At 62.9% G+C, this 23176-nt stretch overlaps 1 protein-coding gene across 1 annotated transcript in view; it reads left to right on the plus strand.

Annotated features, from left to right (window-relative positions):
- The first annotated feature begins 46 nt into the window (after nucleotides 1–46).
- BAHCC1 (BAH domain and coiled-coil containing 1) overlaps nucleotides 47–23176 on the plus strand; it is a 60399-nt gene continuing 37269 nt past the window's right edge. The window contains 1 exon segment of the mRNA XM_032429594.1: nucleotides 47–227. Coding sequence (XP_032285485.1) covers nucleotides 47–227 — 181 coding nt within the window.

Genomic DNA, 23176 nt, shown 5'->3' on the forward strand with positions numbered 1-23176 from the left:
GCTCCCCGGAGGCGGCGGCGGGGCCGGGCCGGGGCCGGGGCCCGGCATGGATGGCCGCGACTTCGCGCCGCCGCCGCATCTGCTGTCGGAGCGCGGGAGCCTGGGCCACCGCAGCGCCGCCGCCGCCGCCGCGCGCCTTGCCCCCGCCGGGCCCACCGCGCAGCCCCCGGCTCACTTCCAGCCCGGAAAGTACTTCCCGTCGCCGCTGCCCATGGCTTCGCACACAGGTCAGTGCCGGCCGGGGCGGGCGCGGGAGAGGAGGCCCAGCCGCGAGGTGGGCACGGTCCAGGGGGCATGGGCGCGCGCCCCTCCTCTCCTTGGAGCGTTTGCCGAGCAGCCTTCGGTTTCATTTCCCTGCCGGGGCTCCGGTGGCGGGGCCCCCAGCCGGATCATCGCGGTTTAGAGCGGCCTTCCCCGGGGTCCCCGGGGTCTCGGAGGGGCAGCCCCGGAGCCGGCTAAAAATAAAGCCTTTCCCCCCCTGCCCCCCTCCCCCACCCCTTCCTGCAGAAAAACTAAATTCCCCGGAAACCTCATTTCTGCATTCTGCATTCACATCCTTAAGACATTCTGGGGCTGGGACAACGAGGCACTTTCTGCGGGAACAAAACGGCTGTTGTGACTGGGGGCGGGGGGCGCCGCGGCCTGGCGGATTAGGGCGGTGTGTGCGCGGGGTGAGCGTTAATAGGGACTGCTGGTGTAAGACGAGCAAATCCTGTTTCTATATAAAGCCTTGAAGTGTCAGGGTGAGAATGGGTTTGCACGGGCTGTATGTGCTTTAACAAGTGCCTCTGGTATCCTGCTAAAGCCGGACGAAGCGTGGCCAGAGCGCGGCACAGGCTCGCGGCCCGCGGCCCTGGGGGAGGGCAGCGCGGGGCGCCGGCTTGGCTTGGCTGGGGGCGGCGCGGGGCCGCCTCGGGATTTCGGTGCAGGCGAGTGCGCAGCGAATTTGCTCTAAGGGGAGAGAACGGGTCCGCCCGGCGTTCCTGTCCTCTCGGATCCTCTTCCGGAGAGGGTTGGTCCTTGGCAGGGCTGACCCAGGCCTCCGGAGCAACACTAACCCCTCTGGGCAGCTCTGATACTCTACTGTAGAGCAAGGTCCGAGGAGAAGCAGAGCCAGGCAGCGGGGAGCCAAGGGGCAGCTACCTCGAGGAGACCCTGGAGGTCACTGGCCTCAGCCCACAGAGTTTGCAGGAATAAGGTTTGGGGCTTGGCGAGGGGGCCTGCTGGTCAACCTTGAAGGCTGGCTTGCTCTTGTTTACAGTGTGTTCTAAACACCAGAAATGTTGTTTGCCGCTTTTTTGGGTTTGTTTGTTAATTTGGCAGTTACAGTTATTATTGCTAGCTTGATGAACTGTGAATACTAATAAAATTATATCTGCTTTAATGGGATTACAATTAGTGTGTGGATTAAAACGGATGGAAGACTCGGCTAGAAGGGAAAATGTCAGAAGGGAGGGCAGTCAGACAGAAAAACATAAATTTCCTAAAAAGAAAAAAATATGCAAAATTGCTTAATTACTAATGGGCTTTTAGCATTTACAACACGGAGAGGTTCAGAAAGTTAGAAGGAGGCAGGAGTGGAGGGGCTGGGCTCCCGGGCTCTGCTGGACGCAGCCCTGGGTGAGGGGCCTCGGCAAGGCTGCCCTTCTTTAGCTCTTCCTTGCTGTTCCCTTTTTCTGTCCTTTTCTTTTCTCCCATCTAGATTTATAACTCGAAAGAGGAAACGTACTTGCTTGGGAAATTGGTGATTTAAAAATATCTGTCCTGGCTGTCCGTGAAGTTAAGTGTCTCTCCTGCCCCTGCATTGACGTGCTGCCCACCCAGCTCAGCCCACACTGGGGGGCTGCAGCTCAAGGCTCATGTTGGCCGCAGGGACAGTGCAGCCTCCCTACCAGCCCCTTCTGCTGGCTGCGGGCTTGCAGCCCCTGCTGAGGGGGGGAAAGGCTGAGCCTGCAGGTTGGGGGATGGGGAGGGAGCAGCTGCAACCCCCCCCCCACACACACACGCTGTGCCCCCTAGCCTGGCAGGTAGGAGACAAGGGTCTGGAAGGGCCCCTGACGCTGAGGCTTCCCCAGGGCTATCCCACTCTGCGGAGGCCCGGCCAGGTGGGATTCCCCGTCAGTTCAGGTCACGGCTGCCTCCCCTGTCCCCAGTCATCAACCCACAGCCTGGCCAGGTCTTGGTCAGCCGCCATGTCCCTTTTCTGTTTTTGCCAGATGCAGGCACCACCAAGTCAGGTGGGAATGTGGACGGGGTGGCCCGGACCATTGTCTTGCTCATTCCAAGTTTGAGCACGTGGTTCTTGGAGCGGAGGCCATGCTGGGTTTGGAGATACTGGGTGGGCGCTGGCCTGGTCTGTGTCCTTGACCTAGACCCAGCCCTCCTCCCCATACGCAGGGTGCTCTAGAGGGCGCTGGAGGTCCCCAGGGCACCCTCAGAGGGGGGCTGAAGGGCCACGTGTTCCCTGTTCCTGGAGGCCATAGCCACCCCCCTGGGGGACCAGAGAGACCTATTGTGCTTGGAGGTGCCCGACCCATTAGTGACAGAAAGGCTGGCCGAACGGGCATCCAGCTAGAAACATCTGCCGCTGAAAGCCTCCTGAAATTGCTGAAAGCCAGAATATTGTATTGGTTTTTAAAATTTAGCTACATCAATTTTTTTTTAAAGGAATTATACCCCAGATCACTTTGCTTTGGTCTGTATCTATACATGATCTAGTTTAGAAAGAAAAAAAAAGTATAATCAAGTTAAAAACATTTTTTTTCCCATTTGTGTGCGGATTTCCAAATGGCTAGTTTGGCGGACTTTCTTCCCATTTCCGCCGACGGCCTCCGAGCCGCCGGCCAGGCCAAGCCGCCCCTCCCAGCCCCGACTGCTCCGACCGCCCCTGCCGAAAGGAAAATTGCTCCGAAGCTCCTTCTTGTGTGTCCAGGTCCAACGAGGAGTAGGGCCCAGCCACCAGGGATGGAGTCCCCAGCTTCCCAGGACTCCTCATCCCTGGCTCAGCCACCCGGGCTGAGCCCAGGGGCTCCCCGCCCCCGCCCGCCCGCCCGCCTGCGCTGCCCCACCCAGTGCTTTCAAGACGTCAGCTTGAGGACCCTGATGGGACGTTGGGCTCCAGGGTTTCTGCCATTGTTTTTCTAAAAATGAAAGTGCTGGTAGCTTTATAATCGGGCTGTAGGGTTTTACGGTAAAGTGCTGCTCCAGTAACCTTGTCACCAAAAGGTGCAATTAAAATGTTTGGAATCATTATTTTTAGTGCAGTGTTAGATTTTGTCTCTAATACAGATGGTCCGGAGGCAAAACTGTGAAATCTAGGGGGGTAAAAAAAAAGGAAAATCAACAACGCATCAACCCGAGATTTTTCACCAGCACTACTGCCTGGAGCGGTTGGGGACCGCGCCTCTCCCGGCACGTTGAAAAAAGAGGCGGCAGGGCCTGGGAGAAGCCGGTCCCCACCCCCTCTTCCGGCCGGGTCAGCTCCTGTCCTCCATCCTTCTCTAGCCATCCCCCGCTCAGGCCGAGCCTTCGAGAACCACCGGGCCTCTACCCAAGGCAGGCGGAGGTGCCGATTTCCGCAGTCTGGCTGCGGGTTGGGTTCTCCTCTCTGCCTCTTCTCTGGTCTCTTTTGGGGTGTAAATGTCCCGGCCTGGAAGCCAGGTGCCGAGGGCCGGGTGGGGGGGGTGCGGGGGCGGGGGGAGCTTGGGAATAAACAGGGCGGCAGGTCCCTTCTGTTGGGAGTACGGAAAACTCCTTCCCTGCAAAGCGCGCTTCTGATTGCCAACCTCGAAAAGAAAGAAAGCAAAACACACTGGAGGAAGAAAGATAATTTCCTAGTGTGAAAAGACCCCATCAAAGGTTCCCCTCCCTCATCATGTGATATTTTTTTGTAAAGAAAAAAATACATTTTCGTAAATACCTCATTAACTCAATGACACCATGGTGTTTCTGCAACAGTTACCAACATTAAGTAGGTGTGAAAAGAGTTACTTTCTGAAGACTCTACCCATCCTGCTCGGGAAGTGACAGAACCAGACATCAAAGCGGGCCGCGCCGCTGCAGAGCCCCGGGATCCGGCGGCCGCGTAGACCAGCCCGGCCACAGCCGCCCTGCCCGCCCCTCCGAAGCCATTTTTGGAATGTGGGTTTTTTCTCAGTGGGGCTTGTGCTGCCCATGTCTGATTATTGCCTATAAGGATATTCCTATAGGAATATTCAGGTCACGTGAGTAATAAAACAAATTAGCCAGCGAGGCAGGGAGCGGCCTCATACAGATAGCACGTCGCCCCTGGAAAACACTCACCCCAAATGCGCCCCGGTTATTCTTAGAAATCTCCCTCCTCTGCCTCGAGACTGGGTTCAACAGCCCGCACAGACAGGACCGAACGCATAGGAGTCTGTTAGAATAACACGGATGAGGCTAAAAATACCCCTCAGAAACACACATAAAAAAGCCAAATCCAACAACAGAACGAGCTAAAAATATTCCAGGCTTTGGCAAAGAGCACAGAGTTAAATAAATTATACAAGAGCCATTCATGGGAGCAAGTTGACTTTCTCTCTTACGGGAACTTGGTTCAAGCTAATAAAAATAATAATTTACTGGCCACTGAGCTTTGCATGAGTTTAAATTTAATTGGTGGGGCTTCTGGCGTTTGTCACTTCTTGGCGATTAGTGGGCTTGCCCTGGCCTGGGGCAGGGTGGGGAGGGGGCGCCGGGCCTGGGGTCCCTGGAAGCACAGGACAGTGTCTCCTCAGGAGGAGGGCCTGAGTGCAAGGGCAGGATGCCCGGGAGGCCGAAGGAGGAGGGAGGCTGAAGGGGGGGGGCGGTCAGGGGAGGCAGAAAAGAGACAGGCTAGGTGCGGCTATTTTAATTTGATAAACGATCGTACACCTTTAAGAGTGTGTTTTAACAATCAAGATACACTCCAGCAAGTTGATAGGATGTTCGCTGTCAACTTACATATGTCATCAGAGTGGGCTGTGAGCATAAATAATGTGCTGGAGTGTGCGGGATGCGCGGCAGCCTCGGCGGGAGCTGGGCAGGTAGCGCCCCTGTCCCCTGGCTGGCGCTTCTCTCCTGGCGTCTGGGGTCAGTGGTCAGAGGAGGGTAGGAGTGGGGGGGACACTTTGGTGGAGGTCTTTCCTCTCTAGGGAGTTCCCAGGTCTCCCCGCCAAAATAAGAGTTGGGTCGGCTTTGGTTGAGAAGCCACTGCGGGGGGACCCGAGGCAGGAACTGCAGCATTGGTTGTGTCTTCAGCAGCAGATGTCTACATTCAGCCACTTCCAGGAATGTTGAATTTCCACCCAGGGATTAGGGTCAGGGTAATCCCCTTTGGTCTCTCCTCTTCCTTGTTGTTCCTTAGTGGACCGCCCCCGGAAATCCCTGCGGGCCCTCCTAACTCCTAAAAGACTACACTTCCCAGGATGTCCCTGGTCTAGCTCCAGGGGGTGGGGGTGGGGGTTCCCAAGCACCAGAGTTCAGCCAGTACCACTGGGAATGAGTGCTTTCCAGGAGGGCAGAGAGAGGCCGTGGTCACCACCCCCCGGAGCCCCCCTTGCTTGCCTCCTGGGAGAGGCCTCTGGGCCCCAGCAGTGGGGAGCTGCCCTGCACCCCTGGACCCTGCGTGGCAGCTTTCTGGATTGGCGTGACCAGAGTCCCTGGGGATTCCCACCAGCCCCACTCCCTCATTTCTGCCCCCGGCTCGTGCCTTCCTTCAGCGTGTGGGCTTCTCACAGGGGCCCTGGTCTCCTCCTCGAGGGCCAGCATGGAAGGGACACCAGGGCCCTGCCTGGCCCCTGGGCTGGTCTCTGTCACGGAGTGCCACAAGAAGACCCTTCACAGCCTTTGGCGTGGCGCATTCTCCCGCATTCTCTTGGCCTCATGTCCTCAGTCCTTGCCTGAGCCAGGTCGATCTGCATGCAGCCTGGGAGTGACTTCTGGCAGTTTCTGAGAAGAAACCGGCCCCCCCGGGACAGATGGCCTAGGACCCTCCGAAGGACAGCCTGGCGCATCATCACCTGTCCAGAGAAGGTTCTCAAACCGGCCTCCGCCTGCAGCCTCCTGGAGAGTTGGCCTCTCCGGGGTGCCCCTTGAGGCAGCCTCCCCCCACCCCCCAGTCCTCCTGCAGCATCAGGTTACTTTCTCCACGTGTGACTTTGGGGTGTCAGGATGCACAGCACGCGCCCTGTTTGGCAGGTGGGTGACGTGCTCTGATGTCCCCCCACCTCTGCTCGTCCACCAGGGAACAGCTCCCGGTTCCCCGGTCCCCATTAACCTCTGGGGCCTCCTTTCTCACACCAAAGACTGGGGATCAGGACATAATCAAAGCCTGCGTGTGGTGTCTAGAAAATGTCCCGCAGCCCCCACCCCGCCCCCAGCCCTGGGAGAAGGTGGGGCCTCGGGAGCCCGGAGTGTGGCACTGCCGCTCCACCTTGGCTCTGACGTTTTTATGGGATAATATACCGTTTGGATCATGCAGGTCTGTTTGACAGTGGGCCGCCCCTGTATGTTGTAATATATAATATCAGTGCGTCCTGTGGCCCCGTGAGCAGCCGCCTCCGGAGGACAGGCGACCGGGGGACCGCGGGTCGCGCTGGAGGAGCTCGGGACGCAGCGATCACCCCGGGGCCGGGCAGGCCTGGCGGGGAGGCGTCCGGCGCCGGAGCTGGGAGCCAGGAGCTGGCCTCCGAGGGCCGCGGCAGCTGTCTGGGCGATTAGGTTCCAGATGGGATCAGCCAGGAAGCGGTTTTTTTCATTCTGACCTGGGGTGGGGGAGGAGGAGAAGGGAACGAACAGGTGGGTTGGGTTCCCTCCCCTCCCCCTTCCCAGCCCCCCAACAAAGAGTCCAGTGTCTTTAGATGCAAATGCTTTTGAGGCTCGGTGGGGGGGACCCACTGTGTGCCTGGAACCGGAAGGAAAGATGAAGCAGCCCCTCCCCCTCCCCAGGGCAGGAACTTGGTTTTCCACTGGAAATTTCCAGAAATGGGGGAGGGGGGAGAGGACCGGCGTGCTGTCTGCAGAAGCCTCTAAGCAGCTGGCTGGGGTCCCCGAGGGTGGCCTGGGGGCACTGCCTTCTTGGGGCACCGCGCCAAGAAAGAGAGAGTCCTGACGTAAATTACATGAGGACTGAACCGCCCGTGCCATCTTCCCGGGACTGGACGGCAGGTCTTGGCTGGGTCCGTCGGCCTGTCCCTCGGGGAAGCCAGGGGCTTTCCTCCTCGGGACTTCCATAGGCGGCTCCGGGGCCGGGCACTGGGGTGGCCCCTCCATCTCGGAGGTGGGCGTGCTGAGCTAAGCTGGACGGGAGAGAAGAAGGCCCGCGGGGACAGCTGGACAAGAGACCCGAGGAGCCGAGCCCAGGGTGGGGACGTGGTGGTGGGAGTGGGCTGGGCCTGCGCTGCCGCCCGGCGTCCACCCAGCAGCAGCGTGGGACGGGCTCCGCCTCAGGCGCCGACAGACAGTGCCTCTGGGCGCACCCCCGTCCCCTCTGTGGGCAGAGGCGGAGGCCCACCCCGCAGACCCCGACGGGGGCAGCCAGCGCGTCAATGGGCTGAGCTCACGCGTGCCCCCAGTGCATGGTCGCAGGTCGCATACTGCTCACCTGTGCTCACGGCACCGGCCAGGTCTTCACGCTCACCCACAACCAGCCTTCAAGGAATCCCATTCCAGCGCCCCTGGGAGAGCCAGGTGTCTGGTGACCTGAATGTGCATGCTGGTGCGTCGCCACTTCCTGCCACCTGCTCTGTCCTTCAGCTCCTGGGCCCCTGCCAGGGTGGAGCCCACTCGGGGCCCTCACTTGGCACGGCTTGGCCCCGGCGAGCCACGCGCCTTGCTTTAGCTCCTTCGTGCCCACTCTCACTGTGGACCCCTGGAGACCCCAGCCTCCCCTTGCAGGAAGGGCTCCCCATACCAAGTTCCCACCATTCCCAGGACTCAGCGTCTGCGCCCAGCCACCCACGGGCTCTGGCCACTGTGCTGGCCCAGGCCCCTTCTCAGCTCCCCTTCCCTGCGCCTCCTGGAGCCAGCCCCAGCCCGTTCTCCAGGGGGCCGCTGACACAGCCGCGGTGCCCAGGCTTGTCACACGTTCTGTCTGCAGCTGGTCCCACCGGGGCCTGGCCTCACCTACTCTCAGAGCCCCCCAGTGATTCTGCCGTGCAGCTCTTCCCGGGCCCCCCTAGCCCTGAACGTGCCCCCACATTCTGCTCAGACTCCACCTCTCCTTCCCTGGAGGGCCTCCCTGGGCCTCCAGCCCATCTCCCGTCCCATGTGCTGCGTGGCCTCCAGGCCCTGACCTCCTGGGTGCCCTGAGCCCCCAGGCCGCGCAGCAGCCCCTGCCCAGCTCCCCAGACCAGTGCTGGTGGGGTTGGTGCCCTTTCCCGTGGGGCTGCAGAGTCCTGAGTCTGGGGTGTCCTCCGTCCCTTCATTCCTGCCGGAGCTGGGCCACCCAGGACAGTGGGGGCCCCGAGGTGGGTGTGTGTGCCACGCTTGGGTGGCACGCACATGCCTGTGGGTATGAGGAGAGCCTCGTTCAGCTTTTCGCCTGCAATTTCACTCCCACGTTGGAGAAGAGGGAAGATAAGGACCCTCTCTGGGAGAACCGAGCTGGGGAGAGAGGGGTGGGAGACGTGCCAGGGTCTGCACTGACCCTTCACTAAAAACCGAGGTGCCCTGCCCCCATACCTGAGCGCCTCACGGGGCCACCGTGCTGGCAGTGCCCTCTGCATGTCCCCAGCTTGTGTGGACACCTCCCGGGGGCCGGGTCAGCAACTCCTCACCTTCCAGGAGCATCTTCTGTCATTGACAGAGGCTCCCAAGCTGTGTGCACCACATTTTAAAAGGTGTCAGCCCTAAACAGATTGGCAGAGTGAGCTGTCCCCCTGTTAGTGTCACACCTGGCGGCAGGGGTTGGGGGCAGAAGCCAGAGGCTTCACCTGAGTCCTAGGGCAGTGGCGGGTGAGGAGGGCTGCTGGGGAGGGCTGCCCCTCTCCTCCTAGTGGGTGGCTGTGCGGGCAGTGGACTCAGGGGTGGGGTGGGGGCCCCCAACCAAAGGAAAATGAGGGACACGGGAGCAGAGAGAAGGCAGGGGCCGTGGGTCTCCCCCCTTGCCCTCCTTGGCATCTCCATCCCGGGCAGGCAGGCCCTTCACGCGGTGCCGCTTTGCTGTTTGGACCTCGAGCCCTGGGGCCGGCTCCTGGTTCTCTGGCTCGACACCTGGCCAGGGAGGTGTGCGTGGTGGGACTGGCCGCGTCCAGGCCATCTGACAGCCGGCGGCCCCTGCTCTGTGTCTTCGGAGCCCATTAGAGTCCATTAGAGCTGGCTGGAGACACACGCTTGTACACACCCCGGCCCCAGGATGTGCCCAGAGGCCTGGAAAGAAAGTGACTGGTGCCTGCATCTTGCAGGAGGGGCTGCTTCCCTGGGGACAGGCAGGGAGGCACATGGGGCACCTCCTGGGGGCCCCCCCTTCACGGGTCACAGTCCCTCCAGACCCTCCCCGTGGTCTGTGTAGAGGTCCAGTGGCCTTGAGCACAGAGGTAGAAAACGGGTTCTGCGTCCTGCACTGGCCCTGGGGGCCTGCCATCCTCCTGGCTGGCTTTTGCTTCTGGGGGCCGTAGGCATGGGGGCTCGTCAGTTGTGTCTGGGGCTTCTCACAGGGTTTGACATCACGGGGATGAAGATGGAGACCCTGGGTCTGGGCAGGGCGGTCTGCGAGTCTGGGAGCCCCACAGATGGAGTGGGGGTGCTGAGCATCTCTCTCTGCAGCCCGTAGGGGGCCGTCCAAGGCCAGAGGCAGGATCCAGGGTCCTTGGACAGATGACCCGGGGCAGGTCCCCGGGTGGGTCAGCGGGGGAGGTGGGGGGGGATGTTTCTGTGAGCATCTCTCTTACCTCTCATTTCTCTGGGTGAGCGTGAAGAGATGCTAGTGATACAGGGGCCGGGACTCCGGCCTTGAGCCGTGAGTGGGCCTGGGGTCTCTCCTCTCCCAGCGCATCTGTCCCCAGCCCACCCTCCTTGTCCTCAGCGCTCCAGCCCTCCCCCACTGTGGGTGTGCCCTGCAGCCTCCTTTCTGCTCCCCCTTTTCTGTACCCTCAAACCCTGACCCCAGACAGGCACCTGTGCCCAGACCTGAGGTGGATTTCGGCCAAGGAGACTGAGGCTTAGCGAGGACAGAGGGGCTGGGGAGACCCCCGGGGGGAAGTCGGGTGGCGACCACCGACTTGCAGATGGGGAGGGTCACCCACCCACAGTGGGCTGGCTCTGTTCTCTGCCGCTCACGTCCTCACTGAGCACAGGAGGCCCGGAAACTTTGAGGTCAGCGCTGGCCTCCCTCTCTCCTTCCTCCCTTCCTTCCTTCCCTTCGTGCCTCCCTCCTCTGGCTCTCCGTGGGCAGCCCCTGACCCGTGCACATCTGCTGGGAGGCCCCAGTGGGCTGCCAGCCACCCCCGCCTGGGTGTGTGGTGGCCCCAGGTGATGGTGGGTGGGACATGTGTGTCCTCTGGAGGCATCTCCAACTCCCCTTCCCCTCCACCGCCCACCTGCCCCAGGGGGAGCCCTGAGCTTCGGGTGGTTTCTGGGCCTTCCTACTCCCCCTCTGCCTCGTAGATCTTCTACCCCAGCCCGCGCATCTCCCTGAGGTCCTTCCTCACAAATCCTCCTGCCCCAGTCTTGCTTCCCTCCCAGCCCCCTGCTCGGGTTCCTGTCCCTTAGGAAGGCGTCTTGCACTCAGCAGGGCACCAGCCCAGATGCCTCCTCCCCAGCACTCCCCAGGGCCCTGGCAGCCCCCAGGTGGCGGGTTCGGGACCCGGGCGTGGACGGGAATATGGTGAGGGCAGAACTGGGGCTCCCGCCTGCCTTCTGGCCTCAGCAGCGGCACCTTGTAGGATGGTGACAGCAGATCCCTTTGTCCCTGGCCGGGGTGCACGACAGGGAGTGGAAAGGAGCTGGACTCTGGCACCCACAGGACATGCCGGGTCTGCCCAGTGGGGCAGTCGTCCTGTCCACTCAGCCTGCTGTGTGCCCCAGCCACCCCGGCCAGCAGGTCACTCGTGGGCACTTTGCCTGAAGCCAGTCCCCTTTTTGATACTTTTTGCATCCCTTTGGGTCTCCTAAAAATAAGCTTTTAATTTATTTTAAATTAACAGTAGAATTAAATCTAAATTAAGTTGTAGTGCATCTTTAGGCCAGCTCTTAAAAAGTCCTTAGTGTGTGTGAATACAGATGAGATTGAGAAAAGTTGGGAAGATGTACACGAGACTATCCCATCCTTCATGACCTGTTGTAGATTTGGTGACAAGTACCTAGTAGAAACCCGAAATGATTAAGAAAGAAGGGCCCTTGCGAGGGAGATGAGCAAACGGTCCTTGGAGTGCCAGACGCAAGAGGAGGGGGCCAGGACGAGACCCCATACAGGGACCTCCACGGTTGCTGGTGCCTTTAGTGGTCAAGGGCTGGGGTGACCTTGGGCCCCGCTTGAAGGGAAGCTGGGGCGCGGGAGGGGGGCTGGGGGTGCATCTGTGTGTCTGTGTCGCCGGGGCCAGGAGGCTGCCGTTGGCCAGGGTGGGGCTGGGGGGAACTTAACCCGGATTTCCGGCTTTTCTGTAGGAGGCAGATCTGTGCCCTGAGTTGCTGATTCCCCTCCTGGTCCTTCCTGAAGGTTCCTTCTTTGCTCTGGGCTCCACTCTACGTGCAGCAAAACCCCTCGCCACCCGGTTCTGTGGCTTCTCTGTGTATTAGTTAGCTATTGCTGTGTAACAAATCATCCCAAATTCGGCAGCTTAAAGCAGCAAACATTATTACCTCATACTCTCTGTGGGTCAGGAGTCCGAGTCAAGGTGTCGGCCAGGGCTGTGGGCATCTCAAGGCTCAGCGGTGGGGGGCCCCATTCCAAGCTCCCCCCAGGGCTGCCACAGGCCTCGGTTCCTTACTGGGGGCTGGCTGGGGACAGCGGTTCTGTAGAAGTGAGTCTAATCCCACCCACACTCAAGGGGAGGGGACCACATAAAGGCATGAATACCAGGGGTCAGGGGTTGTTGGGAGCCCCACTCGATCTGGACCCCTCTTGAGGCTGTAACTGCCCTGATAGGCCCAGCTGCAGGCCCCGGGGGTGGTCCCCCTCGTCTCCCCACACTCCCGGGCTCCCTGCATGGGACCTGGTCAAACCACCGGAGAATGCCCTCCCTCTCAGCCTCTCTCCCCTCTTGTCCAGCTCAGCCCCCTCCTTGCCCCACAACCCTGTCATCGCTTCCTCACAGGGACCCCACCCTGGCTTGTCCCCTCCGAAAGCCTGCTGCCTGCTCCGTGGAGGGCCCCCAGATAAACGTGGACCTGCTCCCCTGTGGGCCGGGCACGTTGTCCACGGCAGCACGGCAGATGTCCGCTCCAAGACATGCCACCAGCAGGCCGGTGACTTGGCCCCAAAATGGCCTCGAGGACAGTGTGGGTCAGCGAGAGATCCAAGGGCCATTGTTGGAGGCCAGGGTGCCTGGCCTGTGGTTTCCTCGGATTCCAGGCTGGGCCGTGCTGAGTGGGTGAGCCCACACGTGGCGGTCGCTCTCCGTAATCATTTGTCTGATGAATGAGCCGGGTTAGAGTTTCACCGTGTGGACAGAGCCCAGGGCTCCGGCTGTGGCTTGGGTGACGGGGATGCGGCACTGTGAGACCCGCGCAGCGCTTTTTCCTGCTGTTCCTGAACCAGGTGCCTGCCCCGGTGAGGTCAGCAGGTGGCCTGGGCTTACCTGCCCCCCCCCCAGCCCCCTGCTGCCAGTGCAGGTCAGCGCAGACCCTGGGCAGCCTCTCTAGGCCCTGAGTCCCCCGAGGAGCAGGGAGCTGGCCCTGGGCCTGGCCACTGGACAGGGAGCCAGAGGTCATGGTGCATTTGTGGCCCCTAGCCCCTGAGGCTGCGTGGGAGGTGCCCTTTGGGGACCTTGTCCTGTCCGGGCAGCCCAGCACAAAGCCCTTCCCTCCTTTGCCAGTAGAGCCTTTCCTGCACGCAACACTTGCTGGGAGCCCAGGCTGTGAATTGGGGCGAGGGCATCAGTTCTTAGGCTCGGGGACAAGTCCCCTGGGGCAGACGGAGTCCTGGTGGCAGAGCTCGGTGGGACCACTTGCTTGCCCTGTGGTCACATTGGGAGCAACGTGGAAGCACAGGCCTCGGGGCTGGAAGCCCAGGGCTGGTTCTCTGCCCCAGTGCCTCTCGCCCTGGCCCCTTGCAGGCCCCAGGCCTTGGGGAGCCGGGGAGCATAGGGCTGGACGCTGAGGTGCGAGCTGCAGGGGACGCTGCTGCGTTTTCCCTCCGGTGGAAATTCCTGCTGGGATGCCCCAGGCCCGACCCCCCCATGGGCTCCCCTGGGCTGGCTTCCAATCCGGCCCCGTTCTGGAGGCCACCCGTCCTCCTCAGGCCTGCTCCTCTTCCTGGGGGTCTCAGCTCCGTGGGCTGCGGTTCGCCCACCCTCAGAGCTGCTCGTCTTGCCCTGCACCTCAAGGGTCCCCAGAAACACCATGGTTCTGCCTCTGAGAAGTGAGGTTTTCCCTCTCCTTAGGCTTACTGTTTCTGGGATGAGAACGCCTCATCTCTGTACTTGTAAGGGAGTGGGGTGGTTCGCCGCAGCAGCGTCACTGCTAGAAGAAACTGCAAGGGCACGGACAGCGCACGGGGCGCAGCCCACCCCGCGCCTGCCGCACTGTCCCGCGAGCACTGCGGGCCGAGCACTGTGGGCCGAGCACTGTGGGCCGAGCACTGCGCCAGGAGCCAGTGACAGCCCCCGGGGGAGCCAGGCCTTTCCCTGCTTCTGGCCCCAGGGCCTGAGAGGCAGTGGGGAAGGCCGGGATGGGGTGCGGAGGGCTGGCCCGTCAGAAGGTCGGGCTCCCTGGATGTCTCTGCCAGGAGAGGCCCGGGTCCCTGTCTGCTGGGAGCGGAGCGTTGGGTGTGGGTGCTGGGCAGGCCCGGATCCAGTCTCCCTCCCCGGGCCCCTTGGGGATTTGGTCTCACTTGGCGGCTCTCGGGCGAGTCACCTCAGCTCTCTTGGCAGGACACCTCTAGGCCCCCACGTGGCCCAGGGCATAGGCTTGGCAGCTGCCCCGGGGCCCCCTCCTCTGCCGGCAGCTCCCCCCACACCACCCCTGCACGGCGATGCAATCTCCCTGAGAAATAAACAGCATATTTCATTAATTAGACCCCAGCCTTTTCTCCAGCTCCCTCCCCGCGGCCATCCTAGCTCACATCCCACAGAGCATTTGCCGGCTCTCAGGTGCTCATTGTGGCTTCTCCTCTCCGTGTCCCCAGGCTCTCCTGGGTGTGCGCGTTTGCCCTGGGGTGCTCCCTGGCTCTCTGCCCTTCCTGCCGGTCTCCCCTCCTTCAGGCCCCCCCTACCTGGCCACGAGCAAACCCCTGCGGCTGAGAGGCCCCCCTCCTGAGCTGGGCCCTTGTCAGGGCCCACAGGTGGCCGTGTGCTTTTGAGGGGGGTTGGGGTCAGGTGGCCTCATCCTAGTGTCCCACCTTGCCCACACCCCTGCTCTCCGGGGCATCTGGGTCAGCCCGTTGCTGTTACTTTGTTCTCCGTAGGATTGAGTTGCTGGGACCCTGGACTCACCCGGGGCCCACGCCTGGCCCTGCGCCTCTTCTGCAGGGGCTAGATGGGTGTTTAGCCCACTTGGAGGCATGGCCGGGTGCTGAATGGAGAGCCCTGCGCGGAGTCAGGCTGGGTTTCACAGAGGAGGCTGGGTGCCAACTGAGTCTTGAGAAATAGAGTCAGGAAGGGGCAGTCCTGGAGGGTGAGCCCCGGTGTGGCTAGATCGAACCATACCTGCAGGAGTGGGCAGAGAAACAAGGACAGAAAGTTGGCCCTGGCATCAGGGACCCACAGAACTTCTTGAGAAAGAACTGGTCTCTCTTTCTCAGAGACCAGAGGCTGGTCCATGCAGTGACCTGTGGCGATCTCGGGTCCCCCTCCTGACCCCACACCAGGACTCTGCGGCCCGAGTCAGGCCCTTGGTCCCCGGTCCTTCTCAGGCATGAGGGAGCAGAAGCTGGCCTGAGTGCTTGCAGTAGCCAGGGAAAGCTCTCCCAGCCCAACATGGTAGCTGACCCCACAGCTGGAGGTCATGACCCCAGGGCACACAGCTGTCCCTCTCCCCTGGCCTGCCCCCATGGAGCTCACCGACACACACCAGGGCCTGTCCCGCCTGGGTGTGGGCGCAGGGTGCCTGGCTCAGCCTGTAGCCTTGTTAGGTGTCTTTGGGATGGGTCTTCAGATCCCTGCACACCCACCCAAGCCAGCCCAGCCTCTGGGCCTTGTGGCTGGACCTGGGGCAGGATGTGGGGTGTTCTCTGAAGAGTCTTGCCAAGGCTTCCTCACCCTGGGAAGATGTGTTGCCTCTAAGTGCCCCACCCCAAAACCGCCAGCCTCCAGGCAGGGCGAGAGTCCTGCATTTATTTAGGACAGCAAAGGGGTTTATGAACCCTGCCGGAAGCAAGAGGCCGGACTTGGTGAGGCTCTAGTCTGGCTCCAAGGGCCGAGGAAACTGCCTCTGCGGCCAACAGCCTGGGGTGAGGAGGTGAGGAGGCTGGGGCCCGCTCCACGGCTGGCACCCAGGTGGGCATGCAACAGGGGTGGCCTCCAGGGAAAGCTGAGGGGTGGCAGGAGAGGGACTAACTGTAACTTGGTCTGGGGGTTGTGACTACCCATAAGGGAGGGAGAATCAGATGGATGGACGAATGGATGGTTGGATGGATGGATGGATGGAGAGATGGATGGAGGGAGGGATGGATGGATGGATGGAGAGAGGGATGGAGAGATGGAGAGAGGGATGGATGGATGGAGAGAGGGATGGTTGGAGAGAGGGATGGATGGAGAGAGGGATGGATGGAGGGAGGGATGGATGGAGAGAGGGATGGATGGATGGAGGGATGGATGGATGGAGAGATGGATGGATGGAGAGACGGATGGATGGAGGGAGGGATGGATGGAGGGAGGGATGGATGGAGAGATGGATGGATGGAGAGATGGATGGAGGGAGGGAGGGATGAATGGAGAGAGGGATGGATGGAGAGAGGGATGAATGGAGAGGGAGATGGATGGAGAGATGGAGGGAGGGATGGATGGATGGAGAGAGGGATGGATGGATGGAAGATGGAGAGATGGATGGAGGGTGGGAGAGATGAATGGAGAGAGGGATGGATGGAGGGAGGGATGGATGGAGAGAGGGATGGATGGATGGAGAGATGGAGAGAGGAGTGGATGGAGGGAGAGATGGATGGATGGAGGGAGGGATGGATGGCAAGATGGATGGAGGGAAGGAGGGAGGGATGGATGGATGCATGGATGAATCCACAGAATAGGCGGGTGTACAAGATGGTAGTGAGCCTGACCCCAAGTGGCCTTCATCCAGCACCCGTCTCCTACCCCTTAACTTCTCCCGCTGTGCTGACCTTGGAGCCTCTGCCCGATGCAGGCAACGATGTCTCCTTCATGGGGTTGGAGAGGGAGGAGGAAGATCACACTCACTGGACACCAGTCTAGTGCCAGGCTATGCAGGACACTATGGCCGGGTCCACTTGGCAATGGGGAGGGCTGGCCAGCAGGGCACACTCCCCACCCACAGGCATGGGGCCTTCCATTGGAGTCCATCCTGTGCTGGTGTGACCTTGTCAGACCAAACCCTGTGAGCAGACCTGCCTGGGCCTCCGTCTGCCCACAGCTAACATGGGGCATATCCAGGCAAAGCTCGAGGGGCTGGGGGCCTGGGCCCAGGGCACGGGGGCAGAAGAGCAGCGTCTAGGCCAGAGCGTCCACCTCCTTGCGGCTGGCTTCTTTCAAGATGGTGGGAAGGGAGGTGCCTTGCTTTGGCCGAGGATGCTCTTCTAGCTGGGGGCGTTTGGGGGGTGGTGCTGACCAGTCCTGGCCACCTCCCCACACCCCCCCCCACTTGCCTGCCCTCAGGAGTGTCCTGGAGGGGGAGGTGCTGGCTGCCTGCCAGGGAGAGTGTGCAGGGAAGGAAGGCTGCGTGAAGAGCAGGAGGGAGCAAAGAAGGGGTGGCTCTCAGCCGCTGCTGCCCAGACCCCCCGGCCGAGGGGCCCCATGAGTCACTCTCAGCCCCTCGAGTCCGAGGGCGGCCCCTTTGCCCAGCCAAAGGGCTAAATTTACCCTTTTAATAAGAACCAGACTTATATCCGATTTTCCTTTTCTTTTATTAGTTCTGGCCTATTGGTGGTTGGGCCTCCCCTGTCATCTTGCCTCCACGTTTGTCAGCTGGGTGGCTCAGCAACCACAGAATTTTCCTATTATGGTCTGAGAACTGCTGCCTTTGGGCCAACCCGGGCTTCTGGAAGGTTCTCCTGGGCCATTGGAGAGGGGCTTCCCATGTGACACGCTCATGTTTCTGGGCGGGTGCCCCTCAGCCTGGGCTGCCTCCACCTCCTAGGGCTGGGCCCGCCAGGAGGCTCCCCCACGGCTTCACATTCCTGCCTCCTCCGTTTCTCTGTCCCTCCTCTCTCCCTGTGCCTGTCTCAGGCTCCTCGTCTTGTCCAGCCACCATCTCGGTTTGTGGACGGCAGCTGGGATCGTTGGGAGGAGTGCTCGGGGACTCCTAGGGCCGTGGTGGCAGAGGGCTGGCTCGAGGCGGGGCAGGGCCTGTGTCTGGCCAGACCGAGTGAGTGAATGGTGCTGGACAGGCCAACGTCTGGGGGCTGCCAGCTTGCGGCAGAGGGGGCTGCCTAGATCTGGACGATGCGTGGTTCCTAGAGAGGCTGCCCAGCAAGGCTGGCCCTGCAGAGGGGCATCCCCCATCGGAGAGGGCTTCGTGCCAGTCTAAGCCACTTCTCCACTGCAGAGGGGGTGGGCTGCTTGTGGGGAGGCGGGCCTGGCCACGTGGCCTGCCACCTGTCCCCTAGCATCCTCACAACTCCCGGAGCCACGTTCAGGTCCAGGTGGCTGGGGCTGAGCAGCTGGCCTGGGGAGGGGCCTACCCCCAAGCAGCATGGAGTTCGGGAGTTGGGGGTGTTCAAGTTATAGTTTGGTGAAGACCAGAGACTAGGATTCCCTTCCACCACTAGTGAGCCTGGATGTGCCCGCACCTCCCAGGTGGAGGAGGAGGTGGGCAGGACCCAGTCAGCCCATCAGCCTGCTGCCCCCTCCCATGTCAGCCCGGGGGCAGACAGAACCAAAGGCCAGGAGCCTCGTCCACGGTCCGGGCCAGCATGGGGACCAGTTTGGTGGGAGTCTGACCCTGGGAAGCGGGTCTCAGAGGCCGCTCACGCAAGAACACCACCGCCCACGCTCAGAGCCACGTGTCCGCGCCCACGCTCAGAGCCACGTGTCCACATCCATACCCAGAGCTCGTACTGAGCCCGCACCAGCACCCACACCCATAGCCAGGTGTGCACACTCCTAGCCAGGCGGCCACGCCCAGACGCCCGCATGCACGCCCACACACGGTCCCGCTGCCGCCCCTCTGCCCCCGCGCGTGTGCGTGCTTGCGCGTGCGCACCCCCACCTCCTGCCTGGGCCAGTGGTGGGCTCCAGCCCAGCCAGGACCGTTCCTGGAGCCTCCAGATCGAGTACACCCAGAGCAGGCCCCGTGGGCCGCCGTGTGGCACAGACTCCGAGGTCCGTGTTGTGGCACTTTGGGCTTCCTGGTAGGGGCAGTCCCAGAGCGACCCCTCCCTCCAGGGCCTGGTCTCCCCATCCCTGTCCCCCTCCCCCCTGCTTTCCAGCAGGCTGGACCGAGGCCTCTGCTTCATCGTCCCTGCAGGACTAAAGGCTGGACACCAGCTGGACACTCTCCTTCCTTGCTCCCCGTCCTGGAACGAGAGGGCTGTGGTCTGGTCCATGCAGTGGGCTGCGCGTCCTTCCTGCTTCCTCTTCTCCGCAGCTCCCTCTAGGCCTGACTCGGCGCAGGAGGGGCCCGTTGGTCCTCTAGGCAGGCCTCCCGTCCCTCCAGTGTCTCAGCGGCCTCTGGTGTGCTGGGCGAGACCCAGGGGCGCCCCCAGGGGAGTTGGGTGTCCCCGACGCCCAGGTGAGCCCTGCAGGGCCTGGGGGACGTGGGGAGCCCGAGCAGGTATGCGCGGGAGGGCGGGAGCTGGTGGGTGCGGAGCCGGGGAGTCCCAGGCCAACAGCCGGTCAGCCGGGCTTCGGGAAGCCACAGGAGCCCTGAGAGCCCCGGAGGGGCTTGCCCCTCAGGACCGGCCGCAACCGTCTTGGCCTTTTCTTCACAACACATCCTGGTTTCCGGGAAGGGAGGACGCTGTCCCTGTGGCTCGCTCAAGGGAAAGCAAATGCTCGCTCTGCCCAGCTCTCTGAGGCCCTCTGTCTGCCCGTCTTTCCCCACCTTCTGCTCCCTCCGCCCTCAGCCTGGGGTCGCAGTGAGGAGACAGGCTTCCTGGTGCCCCCACCGCAGGACGGCCTGGTGTGGAGGTGGGGGCTGGATAGAGAGCGGGGTGCAGGGGCACTGTGGGCACCTGGCTGCCTGGGGTGTACTGGCACCCCAAACTCAGGGTGCATGGCCCAGGGTCACCCGTGTTGCTGCCGGTCGGTCTCAGCGGCCCCTAGACTGGGGGCTCCTCCCGGCCCCACCTGTGCTCTGGGCCGTGGCAGGTAGGCCTGGCAAACAGGGCGGCGGCGGAAGACCCGGCTGTGCTCAGTTTTGCCTGGCCACGTGGGGCCCCCCTGCCGGGGCCGATGCAGCTGGGTGCTGTCCTCTCTGCCCAGAAGCCTGTGGGCCAAGGCTGGGCTCAGCAGCCACTCGAGATTCTCAGGGAGCTCAGGGCATTCCAGCCCCGCTCCATCTGGCTGGGGCAGCTGGGGGGGAAGCGGCTGCCACAGCCAGGGGCCAGGGACGGCCCGTTTCCCAGTCTGGGTTGTCTGGGCCTTGGGGCGTGGGGTCAGATGGGGTTCGGGGTCGAGGCTGGGCCTGGGGAGCCAGGCCGCTGGGGGGTGTCAGGCAGCCCTCCCGGGCATGCTGGCCCCTGGAGCAGTTTTCTCAGCCAGCCCGGTGCCCAGGCCAGGCGTCCGTGGGGTACTAGGCAGAGCTCGGGCGGTGCTGGAGCTGGGACGGGAGCCCTGTGTCTGGGGCTGCAAACCCCAGCTTGGGCTGGCCAGGCCCGGGGGCCGTGCAGAATGTGCAGCACAGAATGGCCTGCTCTGGCCCTGTGGACACCTCACACCGCATCCAGGCCCCTTTCCTGAGGCCATCCTACATATGTGCCATATCTGTGATGAGAACGGACCGAGAACCCCGGGGGAGTGGCCAGCTGGACCGTGCACGCTGGAGGGGCTGGGGCAGCCTCGGAGCGGACGGGCCTCGTTCAAACCCCAGTCGAGGTACCTGGGACCGTGGAGTCCAGACGAACAGTGCCCCGTGGTGGGGTGGGCCTGCCGTCTGGGACTGCAAGAAAGCAATTAGTGTGAGGTTTGTAGAGCCCCTGGTCTGAGAGGGGCTGGCGGATGGCTCCAGGATCGGGGCTTCCAGCTGGGGGCGGGGGCGTCCTAACCGAGCACCTCTCTGGCCTTCCCTGCTGCTCCGGGCTCCCACTGTCCCTTCCCGGGCTGGTAACCGCAGCAGTCCGTGGGCAAGGACCCTGCCAAGAGGAAAGAAGCCTTCAGCCCAGTTCCCAGCCAGACTTGGCTCGTGAGGCTCCAGCCCTGGCCGGGGCCCAGGCCGCCTCTGCTCACGCTCTGTCTGGGGCTGGCTACTGGTTGGCGGGAGGGGCTGGGAGGTGGCAGCCAGGTCTGCCCATGCCCCTGCTGGCCAGGCACGCTGCCATCTCCAGACTCCTTGGAGGTGGAGGTGACAGTGAGAGCCAGGTAGGGTAGGGGAGGCTCCAGGGGCCATCAGCCCGCTCCCCGCCACCCCCCATTGCAGCCCACCTGACGAGGCCTGCAGGACCTTCAGCTGCTAGGCCAGGGTGGCAGTGAAGAGATTGAACCCTTCCAAGCAAGCAGTGTGGAGCCCCACGGCACAGGTTCCAGGCCGGAGGGACTGGCCTGCGGGTCAGAGGGTGTGGGAGCCCCCCCGGGACCTGGCACTGCAGACTGGGGTTTTAGGAGGGAGTCTCTAGCGGTGGCTCAGGGCATGGGGTGTCGGTGTGTGCAGTGGGGGGCGGCGGAAGTCCCTTGTGGCGCTGCGTCAGGGCGGGGGCACGTGCGCCTAGGGCACTGTGGTGTGCTCTTGGGGCCTGGGGTCTCCAGGGACCCCTGCTTCCTTCCTTGCGTGCATTTTACAGTGAAGATGCAGACATCATATTTGCATGACGAGGCTCTTCTGTTTTCTACATGAAAGGGAAAGAGTGGAGAGAGGCTCCCAGGTGGACGGTCTGAGCCAGACCACCAGGCCCGGGGCGCACCGGGGGCAGCTGGGTTAGAGCAGGGGGGCAGGGGTGGCCCTGAGGGCCAGGGGATGGGGGAGGGGCTGGGTTGGCACGCTGTCCCACCCCCTTCATTCCCCACGCTCTGGGGGCACGGGTCCCTTCCTTGGACTCTGAGAAGCCAGCTCTCTGAGGGTCCCCAAGAAGGTCCCCTCGATCAGGAGACAGGCTGTGTGGGGGAGGTCGGCCCCAGGCTCGGGGGCTCTGGCTCAGCAGGAAGCACCGCCTGTCACTGGTGTGTCTCCTGCTCTGTGGAGCCAAGACCAGGAGCTGGCTGAGCTGAGCTGCTCCTCGCCCCCCCCCCCATGCAGTGGGACCCCCTCTGGGATGGCGTCAGAACAGGGCACCCATGAGAGTCTCCACCCAGGGCCAGGATAAGTCTCCCGGGGGAGGGCCATGATGTCCTGGGACCTCCCCAACCCAGGTTTCAGCTTAGGACAGCCCACCGGGCCTCGGGCCTGCTCCCCATCTGTCCTGGCCCCAGGTGGGTGACCCTTGGGTGGGGGGTCTTCAGAGGTTGCCTGCTGCCTCTGTAGGAGCACCAGGAGTGGGCAACCCTGTGCGGGACCCACCTCCAAGCCTCAGCTTCCCTGGACCCGAGGGCCAGAGGGCCCGGTGGGACTCTGAGCTTCACTTCCCGCCCAGCCTGGGGCCTGGCCCGCTGCCTCGCCCCCGCGGTGTGGGAGAGCTCAAGGTGCGGGCTTCTCAGGCTGAGCTCCTGGAGAAATCCTTTATCCAGGCCCGACTCTTGGACTCGGTTGCTTCCCACTGTCCCGGGAGGAGCAGGGTGGGAGGGACTTCCCTGGGAGGGTGCGGGGGTGGGAAGCCCTGGGAGACTCGGGCCGGCCTGGGCGAGGCAGGAAAAGGCCTGCTCATCCCCCAGGCATGGCCCCCCCAGGGTCCCTAGAGCCCAGCAGGGGCCGCCCTCCCACTCCTGCCCCTCCACCCGCGGCCCCTGGAGGCCCACACTTCCCTTCCCAGCCCAGAGTCCCCCCCCACTGGCTGGACGCCTGTGGTCTGGCCGCGGCCCATGGCAGTCCCAGCCCTGCGGTCCGGGAAGTCCCTGGCTCCTGGGCACCTTCGTCCCCTGCCCCTGGGCCCGCTCAGGGTCTCCGCGCAGCCTGACACCCACCACAGAGGTCAGCGTGTAGCCCAGTGCCCCCGCCGGAGCTCACAGACCTGCCTCCGTGGCCTACGCCCAGGAAAGGCCCCTTTCCTCCGTAACGTCCCATTCACTCACTGGCAGGGCAGGAGGCCGGCAGGGTCCCCCCTGGGGCAGCCCCTCCCTCTCCCCTGCTCTGGGCCCTGCCTCCTCCATGCTGAGTCACCCCGTGTCTGGGAAGCTCCCAGGGCCACGCCAGGCTGGGTGAGGAATCACAAATTCACAAATTCCCCCTGCCTCCCAGGCTGGGAAACGGCTGCCCTGACTCACCTTGGGCAGGACCCCCAGAGCCCCCGTGAACCCCCCGGGCCCCGACACCCAGCCCCCCGGGGTGCTGAGCCCCCAGGTCCCTGCTCCCCGTCCCCTGGGATGGCCCCAAGCCAGGCTCACTGCCTGTGGAACAGAGGTGACAAGGTGTGGCCAGAGCGGGGCCGTGCGGTGCAGCCCTAAACCACCCGCCAGGCACCGGGGGCCGCTCCTCGAAGAGCGGTCTGTGAACGCAAATGCCCGGTCGGCATGGAGAGCCAGGGAGGCTCGCTCAGCCTGGCGGTGGCCGCCGGACTTGGGCAGAGAGGGGACACAGCGGCGAGGGTGCAGGTGGACCTGGAGGGCCGCGAGGCCGGTACCGGCAGAAGCACAGAGGGTCCTGGGAG

Source organism: Phoca vitulina, unplaced genomic scaffold (genome assembly GCF_004348235.1).
Source record: "Phoca vitulina isolate PV1807 unplaced genomic scaffold, GSC_HSeal_1.0 scaffold41, whole genome shotgun sequence".
Lineage (NCBI taxonomy): Eukaryota > Metazoa > Chordata > Mammalia > Carnivora > Phocidae > Phoca > Phoca vitulina.